This window comes from Lepisma saccharinum, chromosome 12 (genome assembly GCF_977018435.1).
Source record: "Lepisma saccharinum chromosome 12, izLepSacc3.1, whole genome shotgun sequence".
Classification (NCBI taxonomy): domain Eukaryota; kingdom Metazoa; phylum Arthropoda; class Insecta; order Zygentoma; family Lepismatidae; genus Lepisma; species Lepisma saccharinum.
Genome location: NC_139240.1, coordinates 38585128 through 38607158, shown reverse-complemented (window position 1 = coordinate 38607158; position 22031 = coordinate 38585128). Strand labels below are relative to the sequence as shown.

General features: G+C 36.3%; 1 protein-coding gene across 6 annotated transcripts in view; it reads left to right on the top strand.

Annotated features, from left to right (window-relative positions):
- Positions 1-22031, top strand: part of mahj (LisH and WD40 domain-containing protein mahjong) — a 115484-nt gene that overhangs the window by 83783 nt on the left and 9670 nt on the right. For all 6 annotated transcript variants that reach the window (XM_083132147.1, XM_083132146.1, XM_083132141.1 and 3 more), the window contains exons 18-26: positions 1027-1242; positions 4600-4804; positions 8605-8676; positions 9394-9533; positions 12521-12605; positions 13918-14127; positions 15904-16102; positions 20656-20804; positions 21235-21337. In XM_083132147.1, the coding sequence (XP_082988273.1) occupies positions 1027-1242; positions 4600-4804; positions 8605-8676; positions 9394-9533; positions 12521-12605; positions 13918-14127; positions 15904-16102; positions 20656-20804; positions 21235-21337 (1379 nt within the window). The remainder of the gene's footprint in view (positions 1-1026; positions 1243-4599; positions 4805-8604; positions 8677-9393; positions 9534-12520; positions 12606-13917; positions 14128-15903; positions 16103-20655; positions 20805-21234; positions 21338-22031) is intronic.

Sequence of the window (22031 nt, the reverse complement as noted above, 5' to 3'; positions counted from 1 at the left end):
GCCACAGAGGCTCATATTTTTGGTAAATAAAAAAGCAAAATTTCTGTATAAAAGCAGTCAATTTCGGGTTCAAAAGCAGTAAATAAAATGAAATTTCGCTGTTATAGCGGTGAAAAAGAGGTATATAAAATGACATTTTGGATTTGAAAATTTGAATATAATCCAAAATTTGATTTAAAAACAGCACTATTACACAAAATAAAGATATCCCTTCTAATAGCACATTAAATCATTACCAGAATATTAAGTTTATTCCTGTATAAAGGGGTCCATTTTTACTTCTCAAATATTTTCAGCAGAATTAATCAATTTTCTGTGAATTGCATAACTCGCAGGATACTTCAAAACTTGAGAAAGTGTAACGTTGGTATATAAACGGCAAATTTAGTGTTTAAGAGTTCATTTCGCATCATTTCGTGATAAAACAGGGTAGAAAAATGCACCTCACTCCTTTCAGAAACATGAAAAATGAACATTGCAATGTGTTTTTGTTAAGTATTAAAGCTTATGCATGTGTTATTAAAATGATGAAGAAAAAGACAGTAATTGTAGAATGTTTCCGTAAAACAACTTTAAAATAATTCACAAAATTGAAAATTGCATTAGGATTTACATAATACAGTATTTGTATGATATGTAACAGGCCCCCTGCATTGCCAAATGGTTAGCGTTCTTATCTTTGGTACAAGTGACCCTGGGTTGAATTCCTGGTGAGAGCCCCGAACATTTTGGCATTGACCCAGCATCATGAGGACAATTGGAGAAATACTTGAAAATGAGTAACAGGCTCCAGTCTCAAAAGGCAGAAAGCACCAGCGATGGGACTCAGTGCAATGACCCTATGAAAGAACACCTCTGGCAGGCCTGGCCACAACTGTAATTGAACTAAACGTTAAATTGTCATTACTTTCGTTCCTCCTGTATTGTTCCATTCTTGTAACAGATATTATTGGTAATTAAAATTCAGATGCCTTCGAGCCTATAAATTTAACTTAAACCATTGAGAAACTCTTTTTGTTGTTTCAGGAAACTGGACAAATCTCAGCCATCACTGTGTGTTCGAAATCTGCAGAAACAGCTGTCGTGCGAGCTGTCTGCAGCCTCTCCCGTCATCAAAGGCTCCCTGGAGAGCAGGTCAGAGTCCAGGGTTACATTGGACTCCATCATCACAGAGTACCTCATGAACCAGCATGCACTGTGCAAGAATCCAATGGTTACCTGCCCGCAGTTCAATCTCTTCATGTGAGTATGCATATTACTTCATTCTTGTCCACCTTTGATGTGTTTCAATCCCTGTGTGCCTTTGTTGCCTGTTGTCCTCTTATTTTTGTATTTCAGGTGTCTTCATTTCTTATACTAAGAGGGAAAGTCATTAAATAACAGCTAACTAACTCTCTACCCTTCTTAAACACAAAGGTTTATGGGTGCAGCAACACAAGCCTTCCATCTGTTCCTATTCTGGGCAAGATCAATCCAATCTTTTCCATCCTTATCAATTTTATTTAGGTCCATCTCATAGTTATCCCTTCATCTTCAGCTTGGCCATCCTACAGGTCTCTTACCATCAGGTTTCCCAACAAGAATCCTATAAACTCTTCTTTTCCTCTCCCATTCGTGCCACATGGCCTGCCCAATTCAGGCTTCTTGATTTAATTACACTAATAATGTCTGGACAGGAATAAAAATTGTACAGTTCTAAATTATGTTACCTTCTCCACTCACCTGTCTCCTCATCCCTTTTAGGTCCAAATATTTTTCTAAGGATATTAAATGACAGGAATTTTATTAATAACTTTATTGTAGAATTTGTATCTTATTTTTTAACATAGTCACCCTGCTTCACAACACACGTGGTCCACCTGTCCAGAATGTTGTGAATGCTCTCTAGAAAAAAAGCTTTTTGGTGTGTCCTTGAACCATGTGTGCACCGTCTCCATTACTAAATTGTCATCTGCAAACTTCTGACCAATCAAATTTTCCTTCAAAAGTTCAAGCAAGTAAAAGGCTGGTAATGGCAAGTGTGAACTATACAGTGGATTTTCTGGAAAAGTTTCACAATGAACAACCCCATTCCTGTTATTTAATGACTGCCCCTCATATTTTGCATTTTAAGTGTTTTCATATCCTATTCCATCTTCACTTGGTTTCTCTACTATACTATGCTATAAAAACTCTCATCTCTATTGCTTGCATTTTGTTCTCTTTTTTTTTTCATCATTGCCTACATTATAAACCATGTCATATTATTTGAATATAATGCATATTACATAATATCTGTGTCACACTCCATATCAGATCCTTCACTTACTTATAAAAAATGTACCTGGTTGTTCTCTTTTTCTTGTAATCCATTGTATATCCTTTTCCTTGTGCTACTTCTTCATTTCCTTCTGTTTGTTCCACCTCGGTAGCCAAACATGTGGAGTGGTGGTGTCTCAATCTTGCCTCGTAGGTTCCAGGTTCAAAACACAGCCTGGGTGTGGGGATTGCTTTGAGATTGTTCCTTCATTACTTTCATGTAATAATTTTTCATCATCATTGTTGCGGAAAGTAGCTCAAAATAAGAAAAAAAATGCATATTTTTGCATCCTGGTGATCATTAAAATCTTGCTTTTCCACTTAATTTACCTAATTCACCATTTTTCTACTTCACACTTTCAACTACCCATTTGTTTTCCTGACTTAAAAGTATGAATCACTAGACTATTGAGTATCTCCTGAGTGCTACAAAAAGGAATGAAATCATATGAGAACCATCTTTAAGAATTTGTTTGGAATATTTTGTGTATAAATATACACAGAATTACAGAGCATTCCCTGACATTCGCTACGAGACTCGGCAGCAAGCGGCCCGGCATCAGCGCTTCTCTCTCCCAGTGAACGAGTCGTGACAGTCACTTATATTAAACCTCGTAAAAAAGTTTAGACTAACAGGGTCAGTTCTGAATAAAAGTGGAAAGAAAATGGGGAAATAAAGTATACAAAGACAATCCGCACACCATCCATGACTTAAAAGAGAGTATTGTAAGAAAAATCGGGAGAATTACAGTAGATGAACTTGCACGTGTAAATGCCAATTTCCTTCGGAGATGCCAGGAATGTGTTGCAGCAGAATGACATTATTTTCAACACAACACAGCCTGGGTGTGGGGATTGCTTTGAGATTGTTCCTTCATTACTTTCATGTAATAATTTTTCATCATCATTGTTGCGGAAAGTAGCTCAAAATAAGAAAAAAAATGCATATTTTTGCATCCTGGTGATCATTAAAATCTTGCTTTTCCACTTAATTTACCTAATTCACCATTTTTCTAATTCACACTTTCAACTACCCATTTGTTTTCCTGACTTAAAAATATGAATCACTAGACTATTGAGTATCTCCTGAGTGCTACAAAAAAGGAATGAAATCATATGAGAACCATCTTTAAGAATTTGTTTGGAATATTTTGTGTATAAATATACACAGAATTACAGAGCATTCCCTGACATTCGCTACGAGACTCGGCAGCAAGCGGCCCGGCATCAGCGCTTCTCTCTCCCAGTGAACGAGTCGTGACAGTCACTTATATTAAACCTCGTAAAAAAGTTTAGACTAACAGGGTCAGTTCTGAATAAAAGTGGAAAGAAAATGGGGAAATAAAGTATACAAAGACAATCCGCACACCATCCATGACTTAAAAGAGAGTATTGTAAGAAAAATCGGGAGAATTACAGTAGATGAACTTGCACGTGTAAATGCCAATTTCCTTCGGAGATGCCAGGAATGTGTTGCAGCAGAACGACATTATTTTCAACACCTTCTGTAGTCAAGGTTAGTACACAATATGAAAACTGTAATTTTAATAGCCGACTCTAGCGACTGTCGCTGACCCGTTCACCAGGAAAGAAAAGTGCTGATGCCGGGCAGCTTGCCACAGAGTCTCGTAGCGAATGTCAGGGAATGCTCTGTATAAATAGTTTAATTATCATTAAGCTGTAACTAAACACAGCAGCTGATAATATTTAGACAACTATACTTTCAAACAAACAAAAAAACAGTTACACTCTCCTACAGATGGAAAAAATTATGTATTGTTACCAATATAGACTGTTACAATTATGCAGCAGCTTTTAAAATACCCCTCCCCAAAAAAAAAAAGAGGTAATTTTTTGTCTGGTTTCATAAGAAGTAAGACTACGTATACTCCCTCTGTCCCATAATTATTGTCCGGTACACTTTTGTTGTTTGTTGTCCCATAATAATTGTACAATATTCAAACTGTGACATTGGTGTATACAGAAGAAGTAAATTAAACACTGGAATGTGTCATACAACGTTATTACTCAAGGACCAGTACAAATTGGCCGATCAAGTATCCAAAAGGACCTAAATAAAAAGTTACCATTTTGGCATACCGGACAATAATTATTGGACAGAGGGAGTACATGCTGTTCTACAAATTAAGTCAATATATTTGTGTCCTATGACGAAAAACATACAAGCAACTTTATACATTTTTCTTTTAAACTATGGTTGAAACCAATAAAAATGATTATTGTTTTATCTACTCTTGACAGTCTGAATAAATAATAATTGACCAATGCAATTTGTTTCAGCCCCCATAAATGCCCTGACCCAAAGGTCAAAAACTCTGCCCCCACAAATTTTGCAACGAGGATATCGCACCGCCCTGTGTTGCCTGCGTACGGAATGCCAGTGAGCGGAAGGTTAGATAGGAGGCTGATACACAGCAGATTTCGTCCAGTTCGTACGTTCAGGCCTGGTGAGGATGATGGTTTCTTCACCTGCTGTGAATTTCTGGTAAGTGTTCACTTGTTTGATGATAAAAATCAAAGGGAACGAAATCTAAAGGTAATGGACAAGCACCGATTATTTGAGATTTTTTTCCCCTAAATTCTAGAAAAAGTGTTATTTTGATACTTTCTTTACAAACTTGTCGGCCTCCATGGTTAGCATAACATGCTATGATGCCATTGGTCCCAGTCTGGGCGTTATTTGTGAGCGTCCCTTCATCAGTTTCATCATACCATCGCTCATCCTCATCTTTGTGATTGGCCAAATGTGGCAGAAATGCAAAGTAAAGTACCGTACTTATGAGTGTATAATGCACACCCTGGCTTATGATGGGGAAAACAGTTATATCTTGTATATAATGTGCAGTACGATTCAGATTCAAGAAATGACTTTCTTAGTTGTAGGTCGGGAAGCTCTTGCTATGTGAACCAAGAGGAGTGATTTGCTTTAGGGATGGCCCAACGGATCTGCATCTGGATCCAAAAGTTACGGATCTGGATCCGGATCCGGGTCTGAAAGTTTCGGATCTTGATCTGGATCCGAAAGTTCCGGATCCGAGAGTTTCGTATCCCAATCCCATTATAATATTACCACACGTTAAAAGGTATTATGATCTTCGATTACAAAGAAATTTTTCATTAGTTAGTCCTACAAGAATTTTTTTTCAAGTGTTGTTCCTAAAATACTTTGCTAGGCATCGGCTAACACACTCGTGCAAAAAATAATCTTACTTGTTTAACATAAAATGTCAGAGGTGATTTTGTAAATGCCATTGAACAAATATGTATTCATTCGAATGTATTGGAAATGGAAACATACATAAATGTGAGACATGCCATTCCAGGATGAAACCTTTAACACATATAACAAGATAGAAATGTTATACAAAAATTATACAATTGTTCTACAGTTACAGTTTTACAAATTAAAATGAAACATTATAATATATGCAGTGTTATATAATTACAAAGTGTAAGACTAACAAGGGAGGTTATCTAAGTGTCCCCCTCAGATTTCCTTGATACTTGGCAGGTGTGTGTATAAACGGGCCCAAATGAAGAAATACTTTAGGGGGCAACCCCCTTCAAATGTCAAGATGAGGATAAATTTAAGTGGGCATTTGACCCCTGTGTCCCCCTCCGATTTCATGAAACTTGGCAGATTTACAGAGGGGCTCAAAGGAAGAAATACGTGTTCTTTTTTGTTTCGGCTAAAAATCTGTTCTAGAGGGCAACCTCCCCTCAAATGTCAAGATGAGGCCCGGGTTCGAATCCCGGTCGGGCTTGGTTGTTTGTGAATGTCCATTCATCAATTTCATCACTCATCCCCATCTTCGCAAATTAGCCAAGAGGCACAAAACGCGAAGTAAAATAAACTAAATCAATCAATCAATCAATCAAGATGAGGACAAATTGAAGTGGGGATGTGACCCCTGTGTTCCCATCCGATTTCCATGAAACGCGGCAGGTGTATAGAGGGGCCCAAAGGAAGAAATACGTGTTTTTTTTTTTTTTTTTTGTTTCGGCTAAAAAACTGTTTTAGGGGGCAAAACCTGCCTCAAATGTCAAGATGAGGACAAATTGACGTGGGGATCATTTGAGCCCTGTGTCCCCCTCCGATTTCCATGAAATTTGGCAGGTGTGTAGAGTGGGCCTATGCCCCCTGTTTCTTCCTGTGCCATATTTACGTGGTTTCGGGGTCAGATCCCCACTTCAATTTCTCCTCATCTTGACATTTGAGGGGGGGCCTCTATACACCTTCCAAGTTTCATGGAAATCGGAGGGGGAGACTTAAACCTCCTTTTTTATATATATATATATATATATACAAATAATGAAGGAGACAGTAAACACTTACCATACGAATAGAAATAATTCAATATTTCGCGATCTGAGTCGCATTTTCAAGAAGGTAGATAAAAGATCGACGACACTTTGAGTAGAGGCACAGAATACTGACCGTAGCGTCTCTACGGTCAGTGTTGCCAGAAACAGTTGAAAGGAAACACGAAATACTTTAGCCAGTGTTTACTGTAAGGTGGGTGGGTAGTTTCGGGGAGGAGAGGAAAGAGTTACTGGTTGGCTAGGTTGAGTCCGGGGGGTATAGTGGCGTGCATGCCTGCTATATAGGCCCTTTCCCATCGCCTGCGGAAAGATGTGTCAGAGCGGGGGGGTAAAAGGTGGATGATGGCAACACGGAAGCAGTTATTGAAGGTGGTGTTATGGCTGTTGGTGTGGATGGCAACTGTGAAATCGGAGTTTTGGGTGGAGGAACGGTGATTATTTATCCTTAGATTCAAGGGGGTGGAGGTTTCGCCTAGGTAGAAGTTGCCGCAGATTTGACAGATGAGGGTGTAAATTAGATTGGATGAGTGGCAGGTGCCCTTAGGGTGAAGGGTGAACTCACCTGCCGCTGTAGGGATCAGGAGGGTGGGGGAGGTGATGAGTATGGGGCAGGTCTTGCATCTGGGTTTGTTGCACCTGTGGGCTGGGGGAAGGGGTGCGGAAGGGGTGGGGGTGTTTCGGACCAAGATGTTTTGGAGGTTGGGGGGGCGACGGAAGACGACCCTAGGTTTATCCCGAAAGATGTCTCTGGTCTCGGGATCACTGTGCAGGATGGGGAGGAGGGAGTGGAGGGTATGTCTGATTTTCGTAATGTGAGGGTGGTATTGGGTGATCAGAGTTGGAGGGTTGGTTTTGGGTTGTTTGGTGCGGTTGTGGGAGTTAGCTCTCGTGATTTGTTTGTTGATGAGGGTGGAGGGGTAGCCACTGTTGGTTAGGGCTTGGTGCAGGCGTAGGTTGTAGTTTTGGCAGGATGAGGGGGATGAGTTGAGGCGCTGGCCTCTGAGGGCAAGGGAAAATGGGATGGCTTTTTTGGTGTGGTAGGGGTGTGAGCTGGAGTAGTGGAGATACTGGAGGTGGTTGGTTGGTTTGATATGTATGTATGTTTCCAAGTGGTCTCCCACAATGTGGATGTCCACATCGAGGAAGGTCACTTGGTCTTTGGAGTGGAACCAGGTGAATTTGAGGGTGGTGAACTCATTTAGTCAGTTTAGGAATGTTGTGAGGGAGGGTTCGCCATGTGTCCAGAGGAGAAAAATGTAATCAATGAATCTTAGCCAGAGGAGTGGTTTCAGTTGCTGGGAGTCAAGGAATTCCTGTTCCAGCCTGCCCATGAACAGGTTGGCATAAGAGGGGGCCATGCGGGTACCCATAGCTGTGCCACGTATCTGCAGGTAATGTTGGTCACCGAAGCAGAAGTTGTTGCAGGTATTCTGTGCCTCTACTCACAGTGTCGTCGATCTTTTATCTACCTTCTTGAAAATGCGACTCAGATCGCGAAATATTGAATTATTTCTATTTGTGTGGTAAGTGTTTACTGTCTCCTTCATTATTTGTATATATATATATGTGTGTGTGTGTGTGTGTGTGTGTGTGTGTGTGCATATTAGCAGGTAACAATATGTTATAAACACATTCTTACTTTCCAAAGAAGCGCATGTGGGATGGCAAAACGGATCCGGATCCGAAAGTTCTGGATCCGGATTTCGGATCTGGCCATCCCTAATTTGCTTGAGACAATACTGAAAATACATAAAGCATATTGTAATATACACAGAAAAAATGAAAATGTTAATGCTCAAAGGTAGTTAATGAAAAGATTCCCGTATATTTGCAGTCCTGCTAATCTAATGTAAGAATTGCTACTTAACATTAAACATTTTCGTTTATTCATTTTTAATGCCATGAACAATATCTTAACACTAAGAATATAATTTCTCTACACATATATTTTTCTGTTTACAGCCTAATGACCAGTTTCTGATAACGGGAACATATCAGGGTGAAGTGAAATTATACAACCTAACAAATGGAGCGGTAAGTAGATATTTGAAACTCTTCACTAAGTGTAATAAAACTTAAGTAATGTCTTGCATATGCTATATTTGTTTTCAAAATACTTTCTGGTATTTTTGTGTGTAGATAGTGTGTGTAGCTTACGTAATCACATTTCCTTTTGTTTCTGGATCCATTGTAATGTATTTTTGAAGGCAAATTTCTCAGTGAAGCATTGGAATTCATTGTTACACTCATACGAGATAGTGGTAACTCTGTCACCTTGTAATCGAGGAGGCCTGGGTTCAATCCCTGGCAGAGGTACCTGGCACAGAGGTTTCAGATCCCACTTAAAAGTGTAGGACCAGTGGATTGTCCACACACACTCCTAACATCCCCAAATTTCCACAACTCCTCCTAAATTTCACAGATGCCCAATTTATTGTCATTTTGGCTCTATATATTTACCCTTACACTCCCAAAATACAAGCATGCAGACCGCTAGATGAAAAATTCTGAATAAACCTCTTGTGAAAACCAGTCTCAATTAGCCTGTCTGAGCATAAAATGAACTTAAACCAAGGTTTGTCATTTTTACAATCTCAGAATTTAATATCTAAATTAACGAATTAGTCAATGTGTTAATTTGGCATACTTAAATATTTTTTCTTTGTATCTAATTAAATCATACAACTTGAACATAGTACAATCTTCTGAAGCTTCAATTTTAGAAAAATTTAATCTAATTTTATATTCCAGGAGGAGGCAACATATCAGTGCCATGATTCCTATGTGTACCACTTGGCATGCAATCGTGATGGTTCTCTTCTTCTCACGTCGTCTACGTGGAGGAGGCCTCTGTCTGCCTTGTGGAGCGTCAACAAGTTCTTTGAAATGAAGTAAGTGCATTCTTTCTCATTGTGTTGTGGTGGAAAGTTAGGAGTAGACATTAAAGAACAATGCTGACTTTTTGTTAAAAACACTAAAATAACACACAAACAGCACGAGTGAAGTCCCTCGACCAGCCCTGAAGATGACTCCGTGAAGGAGTCGAAAGCTCGGAAGAGCTCCTAAGTGTTTTACATCATGCTGTTTGTGTTATTTTAGTGTCTTTAACAAATATGTTGCCGGCGCGAGATGTAAGAAGTTTTCTACTGTCATACATAAACAATGCTGACATTGCTTATCGGCAAACATAGTCATTTGATATACAAAGTCTGGCAGTTGTTATTGGCTACTCTGAGCAAGTTGCTGGACTTTGACTATGATTGTTATTACACAAATAAACGTTTCTTTTGTAATCGCACGTTTATATAGTTATGATTATACCATTACCATATATTGTGTAAAGAAGTCTATTTTTTAATCTTCTGTGATTTTGTGCATCTCACAGGATTATTCAGCATAAAATCGAAATTAGTTAATTTACTTACATAAAGTGAGTATATAGTTGTTGTAGATGACATTTCGGTGGCAGCTGCCCCCTTCTTCAGGTCATGAAGTCTGCTATTACGTGCATATGTAAAGCTTCGTCATTTAGAAAGGATCAAGGTATATGTATGGACAGGTTGAATGTTAGGATGACTAAAACATGTTAAAACTGCTATAAAAATTGTTAAAACCCGTAATGTTACTCTATTACAGCTCCATGTTTACAGGAACAAGTATGTTCAGTGTATCAGTGTTAGGGTAACCTCACCGGTTTTAACAATTTTTAATAATAATTGAACATACTTGTTCCTGTCAACATGGAGCTGTAATAGAGTAACATTACGGGTTTTAACAATTTTTATAGCAGTTTTAACATGTTTTAGTTATCCTAACATTCAACCTGTCCATACATATACCTTGATCCTTTCTAAATGACGAAGCTTTATGTATGCACGTAATAGCAGACTTCATGACCTGAAGAAGGGAGCAGTTGCCACCGAAATGTCGTCTATGACAACTATATACTCACTTTACGTAAGTAAATTAACTAATTTCGATTTTATGCTTATATATGATAGTGAGTAAGTTGCACGGAACCAAAAAATGAATTCAGGATCATTCAGACTTGAGGTTCGACTGGACCTTTGGCAGCCGAATGGGCAAATTTTTTAAAATTTTCTTCTCCATTCAAATAACCTGTTTAATATTTCAAAATATGAAAAATTACATCAGTTAGAATTCGTTCTAGAGCATTGACGTGAATTTTCATGTAGTTTGCTTTCGCTGTTATCTATATATTCTCAATAGTTTCGCGATTACGTAAGTTGATTAAACTATTGATAATATCTAGATAACAGTGAAAGCAAACTACACGAAATTTCACGTCAATGCTGTAGAAGGAATTCTAAGCGTATGTAATTTTTCAGATTTTGAAATATTAAACAGGATTTTCAAATGGAGGAAAATTTTTAAAAAAATTGCCCATTTGGTTGCCAAAGGTCCAGTCGAGCCTTCAGAAAGTGTTTTGTCTGTAAATAAATTTTTTGTTCTTTTCACCTTTTGCACTTTATTTTGCATCATTGCCTCACATCTTTCAAAAACTTAAATGAATATTACAGCATGGTATTTCACATTTTGTGTTTCTTCAAAAACAGCATTTAAAAAGATGGAAAAGTTGGGAAATATAAAATATGGTTAAACTTGCTTTGTTAGATTTTGCACATGCTTATAAATTACTGATGCAACAAAGCAGGAAATGTACAAATTCTGATGTACTCGATGATAACAAAATACATCCAAATTATTTAACACTAAAATGACGTTTGCGTGTTACAGGTGTCCTTAGATGTTTTATATTGCTGCAGAAACCGTTTTCACATATTCATGAGAAGGGGTAAAGTTATGTTATATGTGAAATCATTACAAGAAAAGCTCACCCCAAAACTACATTGTTAGTCTATTTGAATGAACTCACCATGTAGTTTTTGGACCGTGATCAATTTCACCACCTTTATTGCAGCTTTGTCAGGCATATAGGTGGCTAAATCATTCGTGGCCCAGAAATTACATGGAGGAATGAGTAGAGAGTTGGTTTGAATAAATTATCTTCTTCCATGTTCCCATCAAACGGTTATCTGTAGATATAGTGTACATTTGTTAGGTTTTTTTACCTTTAAGGTGAACTGTAATGTGTACTCTTCATTGGGCCATTCCATGTAAAATCAACCAATGAAGAGGCACTTTTCAACCTTACATTTTTTGATTCCTTTGAAATTTGGCATACTGAAAGGGTCACATGAGGTCAGAGAATATGCAAAGTTGCAGATCCACGTCTTTTGTATTTCCGAAATTACAGTGTTGCAAACTATGCAATTTTGACCATTTCTTCCAACATCTTGTTAACTTTAAATTGCAGTATTGTGGCAATCAGGGCACCTATAGAAGTAATTCTGGAAAGTCTTGAAAGGCACTTTTACAAGAGATATTCAAGCGTATGTCAGTAAAAAAACAACTAAAGGCGGAGTAAAGAAAACTTTGATAGCAATTTTCTACCAAAGAAATTCATTTTCAAATTTTGTAGATTTCAGTAATAGTGTATGTACGACATAATATTGTGAAAAAATTAAAGACCAGTTTTTGAGAAAACTCTTACCTCATGTGGTTCCAGGGTGCCAAATTTCAAATGAATCAAAAAATGTAAGGTTGAAGACCTTGTGGATTTCACATGGAATGACCCCATTATTAACTTTTACTCAGTTTTTGGACATTTAAAGAAAAATATGTATATTTAACCATTATACTGTTAAAAGGAGTATGGTGTCTGAAACTAAATATTTCACAAAATTACTAAGAACTTCCTCTTGTAAATTATTCTTTTTTATGTGGTTTAGCCATTTGCATTGAAAATTTGTTCTTTAATATTAAACGTAATGTGTCATTATTTACTACAATGCAGGTTTCCAATGGATGAGGAGGAATATGTGGAGTTCAGTAAATTGACACAGGATCGAATTATTGGAACAAAAGGAGAGGCAGCCAATGTAAGTTGTTTTTTTTTTAATAATGTTATTATTTGTACATTTCTTGTTTAAATACCCATGCTAGACCTTTGAGTTCTCATTTAAATGTAGCTATGTGGGTTCCCACGTAGCCAAATGGTTATCTCTTTTGCCTTCGGTACGAACAGTCCTAAGTTTTGTTCCTGGTGGGAGCTCAAAAAGATTTTGGTGTTGACCCAGCATCATGAGGACAAATCAGAAGCTGCTTGAAATGAAGAAGAGGTGGGCTCAGTTCTTGAAAGCCAGAAAACAGCGGCAGTTGGGTTCAATGTGCTGACCACGTGTTACCCAATGAAAGAACACTGCTGGCCTTGATGCTCGAAGAGCTGTTGCACCACAGAGTTTTCATTAGTTTTTTTATACAGCTATGGTTTCTGTACTTTGGTTTAAAATTAATCAACTACTTTGTGATAGTTTACAAAATGTGTAGGACTGGTTCAGAAACTAGAAACATAATAGGTAGAGGCATGCATATTTCGTTTCTGATGAAAACACGAAATGTGAAGTAACACATTGTAATGTTAATTTTCCATGTTTCTGAAAGATGTGAGGTGCATTTTCCTGCCCTGTTCTGTCACGAAATAATGCGAAATAGACTCTTAAACATGACATGTAGAGTTTATTTACCGACGCGACACTTTCTGGGGTCAGAATTATCCTGAGAGTTATGTAATTCATGAAAATTGATTAATTCTGCTGTAAATATTTGAGAAGTAAAAATGGACCCCTTTATACAGGAATAAATTTAATATTCTGGTAATGACATAAATGTGCTATTAGAAGGGATATGTTTATTTTGTATAGTAAGTGCAGTTTTTAAATCAAATTTGGGATTATATTCACATTTTTAAAACCAGAATGTCATTTTATGTACCGCTTTTCCACCACTATAACAGCGAAATTTTATTTTATTTACTACTTTTAAAACTGAAATTGACTCTGTTTTTGTACTGAAATTTTGTTTTTTTACCATATTTACCAAAAATATGTGCCGCTAATAATAGGTTATTGTGTGAGAACAGTTTTGTATATCTGCATTGCAGTTTTTCTTAAATGTCGAATAATTTCAGAGCACCACTGTTTTTATTAACACAGGTTATGGCATGCTGTTCTTCGAAATTAATGGGTGAATCAATAAACTGCAACATGGAAATCCGAAACTTTACCTACACAATACTTTAAGTCTGTTACCATGCCAAACCATGATGTACCACATACATCAATTAGTGAAATAGTAATAGGGATTATGTAAATGAGTAGCTGATTGGGATTTGATTTTTGTATTTTCTTTCAGATCTTCGATGTAGCCACAGGGAAGAAAATAATGACGCTAACTCCACAGATCTCAAACCAGTTCACAAAGAACCGTGCCACCTTCAGTCCTTCAGACGAGCTTGTGCTGTCCGATGGAGTGCTGTGGGATGTGATGACGGGGAAGGAGATCCACAAGTTTGATAAACTCAACCAGACCCTGAGTGGAGTTTTCCATCCTAATGGCCTGGAGGTGAGCTTTGTTGGTCAGCTTCACAACACCAAGATGTAATGAACCTGTGTGTTTTAAGGTTTGATTTTGTTGAGATGTTACATTTGTTGCTTCAAATAATGTTAATTATATCACAGACAGCTGTAATTAGAAGGTAAAGCCATTAATTGAACTCAATGTTGTAAAATGCTTCATAACCTACTACTGATGATGTTACACTCAAATCGTAAGAGGAAGTGAATGGAACTGCCTGAATATTACTACCTAACGATGGGCTGGGTCGAAAACAAAAGGAGGAGAATCAACAAGAACATGGTAACTGAAAATGGATTGTTTGTTTGCATCTATTCTTGGCGATACACGAAAGTACAGAAGTTATTGTGTTTAGCTGGCTGTGTTTGAAATGTTATCAGAATTGATCTTTTCATCGTTTCTGGTAGAAACTTACATATAGGAATGGATATACATATGTGATCATAAAACAATGTCTAATCTTTGAAATTCGTGTTGTTTTATTACCCAGCAAGCCTTGGGAGTTATAATTGAGCCTTATGTTCCCGACACAGGGAGTAGCAGACTAACTTTGTGATGATATGTGTTGAGTTAGGAGAGCATTGCAAAGTGAAGGGCATTTTAGTGTGTTGGGCAGACTTTCCATGCTGCTTCAGTACCGGAACCAGTGGCAGCAATTAAAGGGGGCAGGGGGACAGTTTCTCCCCAGTTTTGGCACCCAATCGCCTCTACTAACCAATGAATCCAGGCATAACTTACACCACGTGCCATCATTTCACTAAAGTAGCTGAAGTCCAGTTTAGACATGTACTTACTTTCCCAGTTACACAATCTTTCACCACATCATGTAGTTTCTTCAGGAGTTAGGGCAAGAACGATCAAAGTATAAATCATGGGAAGGCAAGTTGGGTTAAAGAAAGTTACAAATAGAAGGTATAAGACTATGAAGAGTGTTCCGTCACTCCTTCCTACTCCATAGTGCCATAGTGGCAAAAGACTGAATAACTGGAAAAGTAAGTACATGCCTAAACTGAACTTCAGCTACTTGTTAATATAGCTATTTTTAGAACTATACTTACATATAAGGGTTGAGCCTTATATATATATATATATATATATATATATATATATATATATATATATATATATAGCCACATATGTATGGTGAATAAAAGAACAAGATTTCGAAACTCAAATTGGACACATTTCAGGATCAAAACCAGTATATTAAATGGCATTTCGGTGTTAAAATGGTGAATATAACCCTAAATTTGATTTTAAAAATTACAGCTATTGCACAAACTAAAAATTTTCCTTACAGTACATTTACGAAGTTATCAGAGTATTATGTTTATTCCATAAAGGAATTCATTTTTTCTTCTCAAATATTTACAGCAGATTTAATCAATTTTCCACAATTTGCATAACTCTCAGAATAATTCATACTTCACAAAGTGTCATGTTGGTAAATAAACTCCACATTTTGTGTGTTTGAGTTTATTTTGCATCGTTCATGACAAAGCATAGTAACAAAATGCACGTCACACCTTCCAAAAACATGAGAACTGGACATTACATGTTGTGTTTCCATCAAAAACGAAATATGCATGCCTCTACTTACATAGCTAAATTGTTAAGGTGAATGGCTTATTGCATTTGTTGGTTTGAGAATAGGCTTTATCAGGTAGGTTAAGCCATCTCTATCTACCAGTGTAAGAAGAAGAAAGCCAAATTGCAGCTTCTTTTGTATTACGGTTGTCTCTTATAAGGGATTTGTGTTCCCAGGTCGTGTCAAGCACAGAAGTGTGGGATCTTCGTACATTCCATTTGCTCCGAACAGTTCCTGCTCTGGACCAGTGCCAAGTTCTCTTCTCCCCGACCGGAGATGTTCTGTACACGGTCTCCCTGGAGCAGGAGACCGAAGAGGAAACTGCGTACGAGTCTTCCTTCAAGACAATAGATGCACGGGACTACTCCAGCATAGGTGAGCTTTGCTCAAGTGCATTTTTGTATCAATTGTAGTTTTTTAGTTTATTATAGATCCTTCGGAGTGATAAATTTCAACCTTTGCTCCTTAGGGATGAGGTGTTACTAGAGCCAAAAATTTGTGGCAATTAAAAAGTTGAAAATTTGAAAACTGCATTTTGTATTCAAAAATTGTATATGAAATGAACTTGTTTTTTTAATGGTAAATAACTAGGGCTGGATATTTATGGTGAATATAGGATCAAGATTTCAGCACAAAAACTGGGCATATTTTGGGATCAAAAGTGCCGTATAAAATGGCATTTTGGTGTTAAAATAATGATAACCAATGTTTGAAAATTGTAACAATTAAAAGTTGTCTAAGAAACTAAGAAAGCCATTTCTTGAAACTGGATTGTTTTCACAGTTAAGTTGCTATATTACAACAATGTAACATTGACAACATCCATTGTATAGCGGATTCTATTTTTATTTTTTATTTATGTTAACCATTGTTATATCTGTATCTTTAGTCAAACTAAAAATAAATGTCTCATGTGTTCTCCTGAACCGTCACAACGAAAAACTGTTTTTATGCTTGTAATAACTGTAGACTACAAGAGAAATAATTACACTGCAAAACTGCCACATAACATTTTGCACACCCTATGAAAGACCAAAACTCCAGGAAAGTATTGGCTGATATTGGTTAAATAAAATGCAACTGACTTTTCCTTTTCAGTATCAGAAAATATTAAATACACTTAAACAGGAATAAACTTAAGTTCATTTTGCTGCAGGAGAAATGTTCTGGCATTTTGCACAAGTTAAGTGTCTTGGACAGGGCAGTTGGTAAATAAACTCCAAACTTTATGTGTGGGAGTTTATTTTATATTCTGCAATCAACAAATATGACAAAATACAGATCAAAAATGTATCTTACACCATTTTTTAAAAAAAAAATTAAAAATGTACTACAGTGTGCACATTTACTTATACCTGGTTCCACATACTGTATTTACTCCTGTACAATGCACACTTTTTTCCAAAATTTTAGCCCCAAAAAACTGTGGAGCACATTATTCACGGAATAATTCGGACAGCCAACATAAAACCGTACAGGGTCATTCCATAATTTTGTGACACTTGCATTGATTTTTCATGTTTACGGAACCCTATCATAATGTATAGCATTGTAAAGCTTAAATTCTGCAGTTTCTAAATATGGCAACAGTATTCCATTCAAAATGATGACGCTAATGTGAAATGCAGTTGAAATAAGCTCATCACAAAATGAAGGAATTTTCTGATTTTTATGGTTCTTTGGATGAAAGAAAAGATTAGGAGAAGGAAAATAATAATAAAAATGTATTACTGGCCAAATAATATAATAAGTGGAGGGTGTTGCTAACTGCTTGTTTGAGGGTCCTGAATGTGCCTTGTATAAATGTTACTTAGTCATGGAAAAAAGTATGTATTTTGAAGGTTTTTTTTAGAAAAAGTAAAGAAGGAATGAGCAAAACCACGTATAAATTTAAAGGCCATTTCTCACGATTTTTCACTTTGCAATGTAATGTTCTGTGACACCATGAAAAGCAGGACCATTTTTATGCAATTCGAGCATTCACCTCCTGTCACATGGGATGTGTATCAGCAGTATTTGTTGGGCAAGAAATAACTTCCTGAGCACTGCAATTCCATAACGTAATTTTGATATCGCTGTCTTACTATTATTTTCCTGTAGTTTACGGTTATTACAAGCATAAGAAAACAGTTTTTCTTTGTGACGTTTCAGGAGAACACACGCTCCTTTCATCAGACATTTATTTTCATTTTGACTAAAGATACAGTTATAACAATGGTTAGTAATTTTTTAAACAAAAAGAATCTGTTATATAATGGATGTTGTCAATGTTACATTGTTGTAATGTAGCAACTTAACTGTGAAAAAAGCAGTCTGTTTTATTTTTATTTCAGATTTTTTTAAAAATTATGAATCCCAAATATCCTCAGGTAATTCAAATTCATCATTGTTTTCACAAAGTCTCTTGATGTTTTCTGTTACATTAAATTTTAAAGATGGTGGCTTACTCCATTTGCGAAAAAGAAAACTCCATACTGGATCTATGTTACCATTTTCATTATTTAATTTATTCCAGTGTTCTTCTGCAATGAACGAAGCTTCCCAGACATTCAACTCTGAGTTTCCCGTTAATCCGTATCCGGAATCATCTCCAGCATTTTCCTTCATTACATAGAATCTCCAATTGTTAATGCGATAGGTGCGGATATCAAACTCTACATCAGATATGTAGATGATGTGCTAATTATTGCTAAAAATGAGAACACCATCATGGACGTATTTAAATTGTTAAATGAATCACATCGTCACATAAAATTCACTTGCGAACCCATGAATAACAATGTAATTTCTTTCCTTGATCTGCAAATTAAGACAACTGACTCAACAATTCAAACATCAGTCCATAGGAAAAAATTAGCGGGGGAAAAATACATCCATGCCAAATCAGAACATTCGCGTATAACAATGGATGACATATTTTTAATTTTTTTCCTGAGAGCACAAAGACTATGTTCTAATAATGAGGATATCAAAAATTAAGAAGAAAGGCTTTTTAATATAGCAAAAGAAAATGGCTTTCACACTAACAGAATAAACCAAATCAAAAAACAAGCTGCAAGATAACTAAAGGAAAAGAGAAATACAGACAAAGATGAAAAATCTGTTGAAAAGAAATTTGTGTGCATTCCATTCCACAAGGGATTCTCACATAAAATTGCAAAAATTTTTAGAAGTTTTAATTTCAAAATTGTTTTTAAATCACCAAGAAGTTTGGAATGTACATATAATGAATTCAAAATGAGAAACTCTCTACCAGATGTGGAAACCACAGGAATATATAATGTAAGTTGTTCCTGTTCAAAGGATTATGTGGGACAAACAGCAAGGAAAATGGCAATAAGATGGCACGAACACGATTTGGACATTATAAATCTAAACCCAAGAACAGGTTTGTCAACTCATATCATCGAAGAGAAGCATTTGATTAAAAAGAGAAGGGTTTTAAAAAGATTAACGGGAAACGCAGAGTTGAATGTCTGGGAAGCTTCGTTCATTGCAGAAGAACACTGGAATAAATTAAATAATGAAAAGGGTAACATAGATCCAGTATGGAGTTTTCTTTTTCACAAATGCAGTAAGCCACCATCTTTTAAATTTAATGTAACAGAAAACATCAAGAGACTTTGTGAAAACAATGATGAATTTGAATTATCTGATGATATTTGGGATTCATAATTTTTAAAAAAATCTGAAATAAAAATAAAACAGACTGCTTTTTTCACAGTTAAGTTGCTACATTACAACAATGTAACATTGACAACATCCATTATATAACAGATTCTTTTTGTTTAAAAAATTACTAACCATTGTTATAACTGTATCTTTAGTCAAAATGAAAATAAATGTCTGATGAAGGGAGCGTGTGTTCTCCTGAAACGTCAAAAAGAAAAACTGTTTTCTTATGCTTGTAATAACCGTAAAGTACAGGAAAATAATTCTATAATGCAAGCAATGTGTACATACAAGAAAAACTGTCTTACTATTACAGAATAAATAAGGTGGTTAAAGTGTGAAAGCTTTGTGATGCTAAACACAGTGGAGAGAGAGAGGGGGGGAGGTGGCATGGGTTGGTGACTTATTGTTTACACAAGAGGATATTGTCCTTTTGATTCACATAGCAACAGCTTTATGACCTACAACTAAGAAAGCCATTTCTTGAAACTGGATTGTACTGCGTATTATATACGAGATATAATTGTTTGTAACTTTTCCTCATCCAAAACCAGGATGTGCATTATACATGTGTAAATACTGTATTTATGATGAATGAAAGATCAAGATTTTGGTATAAAAAAACTAGGCACTTTTCAGAATCGAAACCAGTGTATAAACTGGCATTTCGGTGTTAAAATAGTGAATCAAGCCCTAAATTTGATTTAAAAACTACACTTACTATACAAAATACATATTTTCATTCGAATAGCACATTTGTGTAATTATGAGGGTAATAAGTTTCTCTGTAAAGGAGTCCATTTTTTTTGCTTCTCAAATTCTTACAACAGAATTAATCAAGTTTCTGTGATTCGCATAACTCACAGGATAATTCAGACTTTAGAAAGTGTTGGGTCAGTAAATAAACTCTAAATTTCATGTTTAAGAGTTCGTTTCGCATTTTGCAGTTCATTTCGTAACAAAACTTGCTAAGATAACGTACCTCATACCTTCAAAAACATGAAAAATGAACATTACTGTGTTATTTCACATTTCGTGCTTCTGACAGAAACTAAATATGCATCCTCTATGTGGAGGATAGTCACTACCTTGGATGCAATGTTTCTGTAAACAACTAAATGTACATGTCTGTAGAAATGCCATTTGCATTTACAATATAAGCAGTGTTGTAGTACTTGAAGAAGAAAGTAATTATACATAATTGTCTTGTCATTTGTTTCGCAACTATATATATTCATGTTTTACTTTCCCTGCAGCCACAATTGATGTAAAGAAGAACATCTATGACCTGTGTTGTAACAGGCATGACACCCAAATAGCCATAGTGGAGAATCAGGGTATGTTTGACAGTGTTCAGGAATCCACAGTAAGATTATACGATGTTGGCCGAAGAAGAGGCGAAGAGGTGAGTAAAAAAACAGATTGCACTTTTAGTAATAATCATGTAGGATGCTCAAGGAACTGTAGAGACTTATAATTCTTCATTGTACGTTTTGAAGATTAAACCTGGACCTTGTAAATGTCTTAACGAATGAAGAAAACTCGAACATTATGACAGAGCTTGAACGCATGGAAAGCATTAATGAAAATGTGTTATGTGTGTGATGCTTTAGCAATGTAGCAAAATTTGACTTCATTTGTCTGTGAAGCATATAGTCTACAGATAATATTTTTTGTTGGGGAAATGTTGTATTCACGAACATTTAAACCTTAATGAAATTAAAAACAATAATAATTCCCAGATTGATTAATTTTGTTGTTTTCACTGAGTAGGACCGCTTTTCATAAAATGTTCCTCTAGTGAACGGCTCCTGATGTTTAATTTTCTGTTTCAGGAGGAGGAAGAAGAAGAAGAAGAGATGGATGCCAGCGATGCATCTGATGGCTCAGCATCTGCAACAGGATCAGATAATGAAGAGGAGGATGACCAGCAAGAAGGTAAGGAAAAGGTCTAGCATGTAATATGTTTTATAATATGTCCTGACATTCTCTCAGTGTAGTACTGCCAGTGGTGCATTTCCAATGGCTTCAGTGACTCCTTAATGTTGCAAATTATATTGGTGCAGTGAGAAGCACTTAAAAGGATACAGAGCTCACCAGCATGGTGGAGTGGTTAGTATAGTGTGCTACGATGTCAGGTGTCCCGGGTCAAATCCTGGCATGAATGTTCTTTGCGAGTGTCCCTGCCTCTTCATCAATGCCATCATATCATCACTCATCGTCATGTCATGGTTAGCCAAAAGTGTCAGAAAAGCCAAGTCAAGCCATCAATGAATGGGTACAATGACAATTGTTTCCTGCTAAGCTATGAGCTTACATAAATACTAGGGATAAAGTACCGATACCGATAAAGTACCGATATAAAATTTACCGATTCCGATAACCGATATTCTGCCAATTCGATATAAAATTAGATATGGTACTTGAAGAACATAAAATGTTCCTTGATCTCCTTAACAAATGTGTGTTTCGAGGTGACTGCAGTGCAAAAGAAGTTGAATATTTAGACAATTACTTTTTAGAAAGTAGGGCATCGAGATTGTCCATAAAAATTACAACAAAATGGCAAAATTTTGCACTAAATTATAAGATATTTATCGATATATCGGATCGGTAAAATAATCGGTAATTT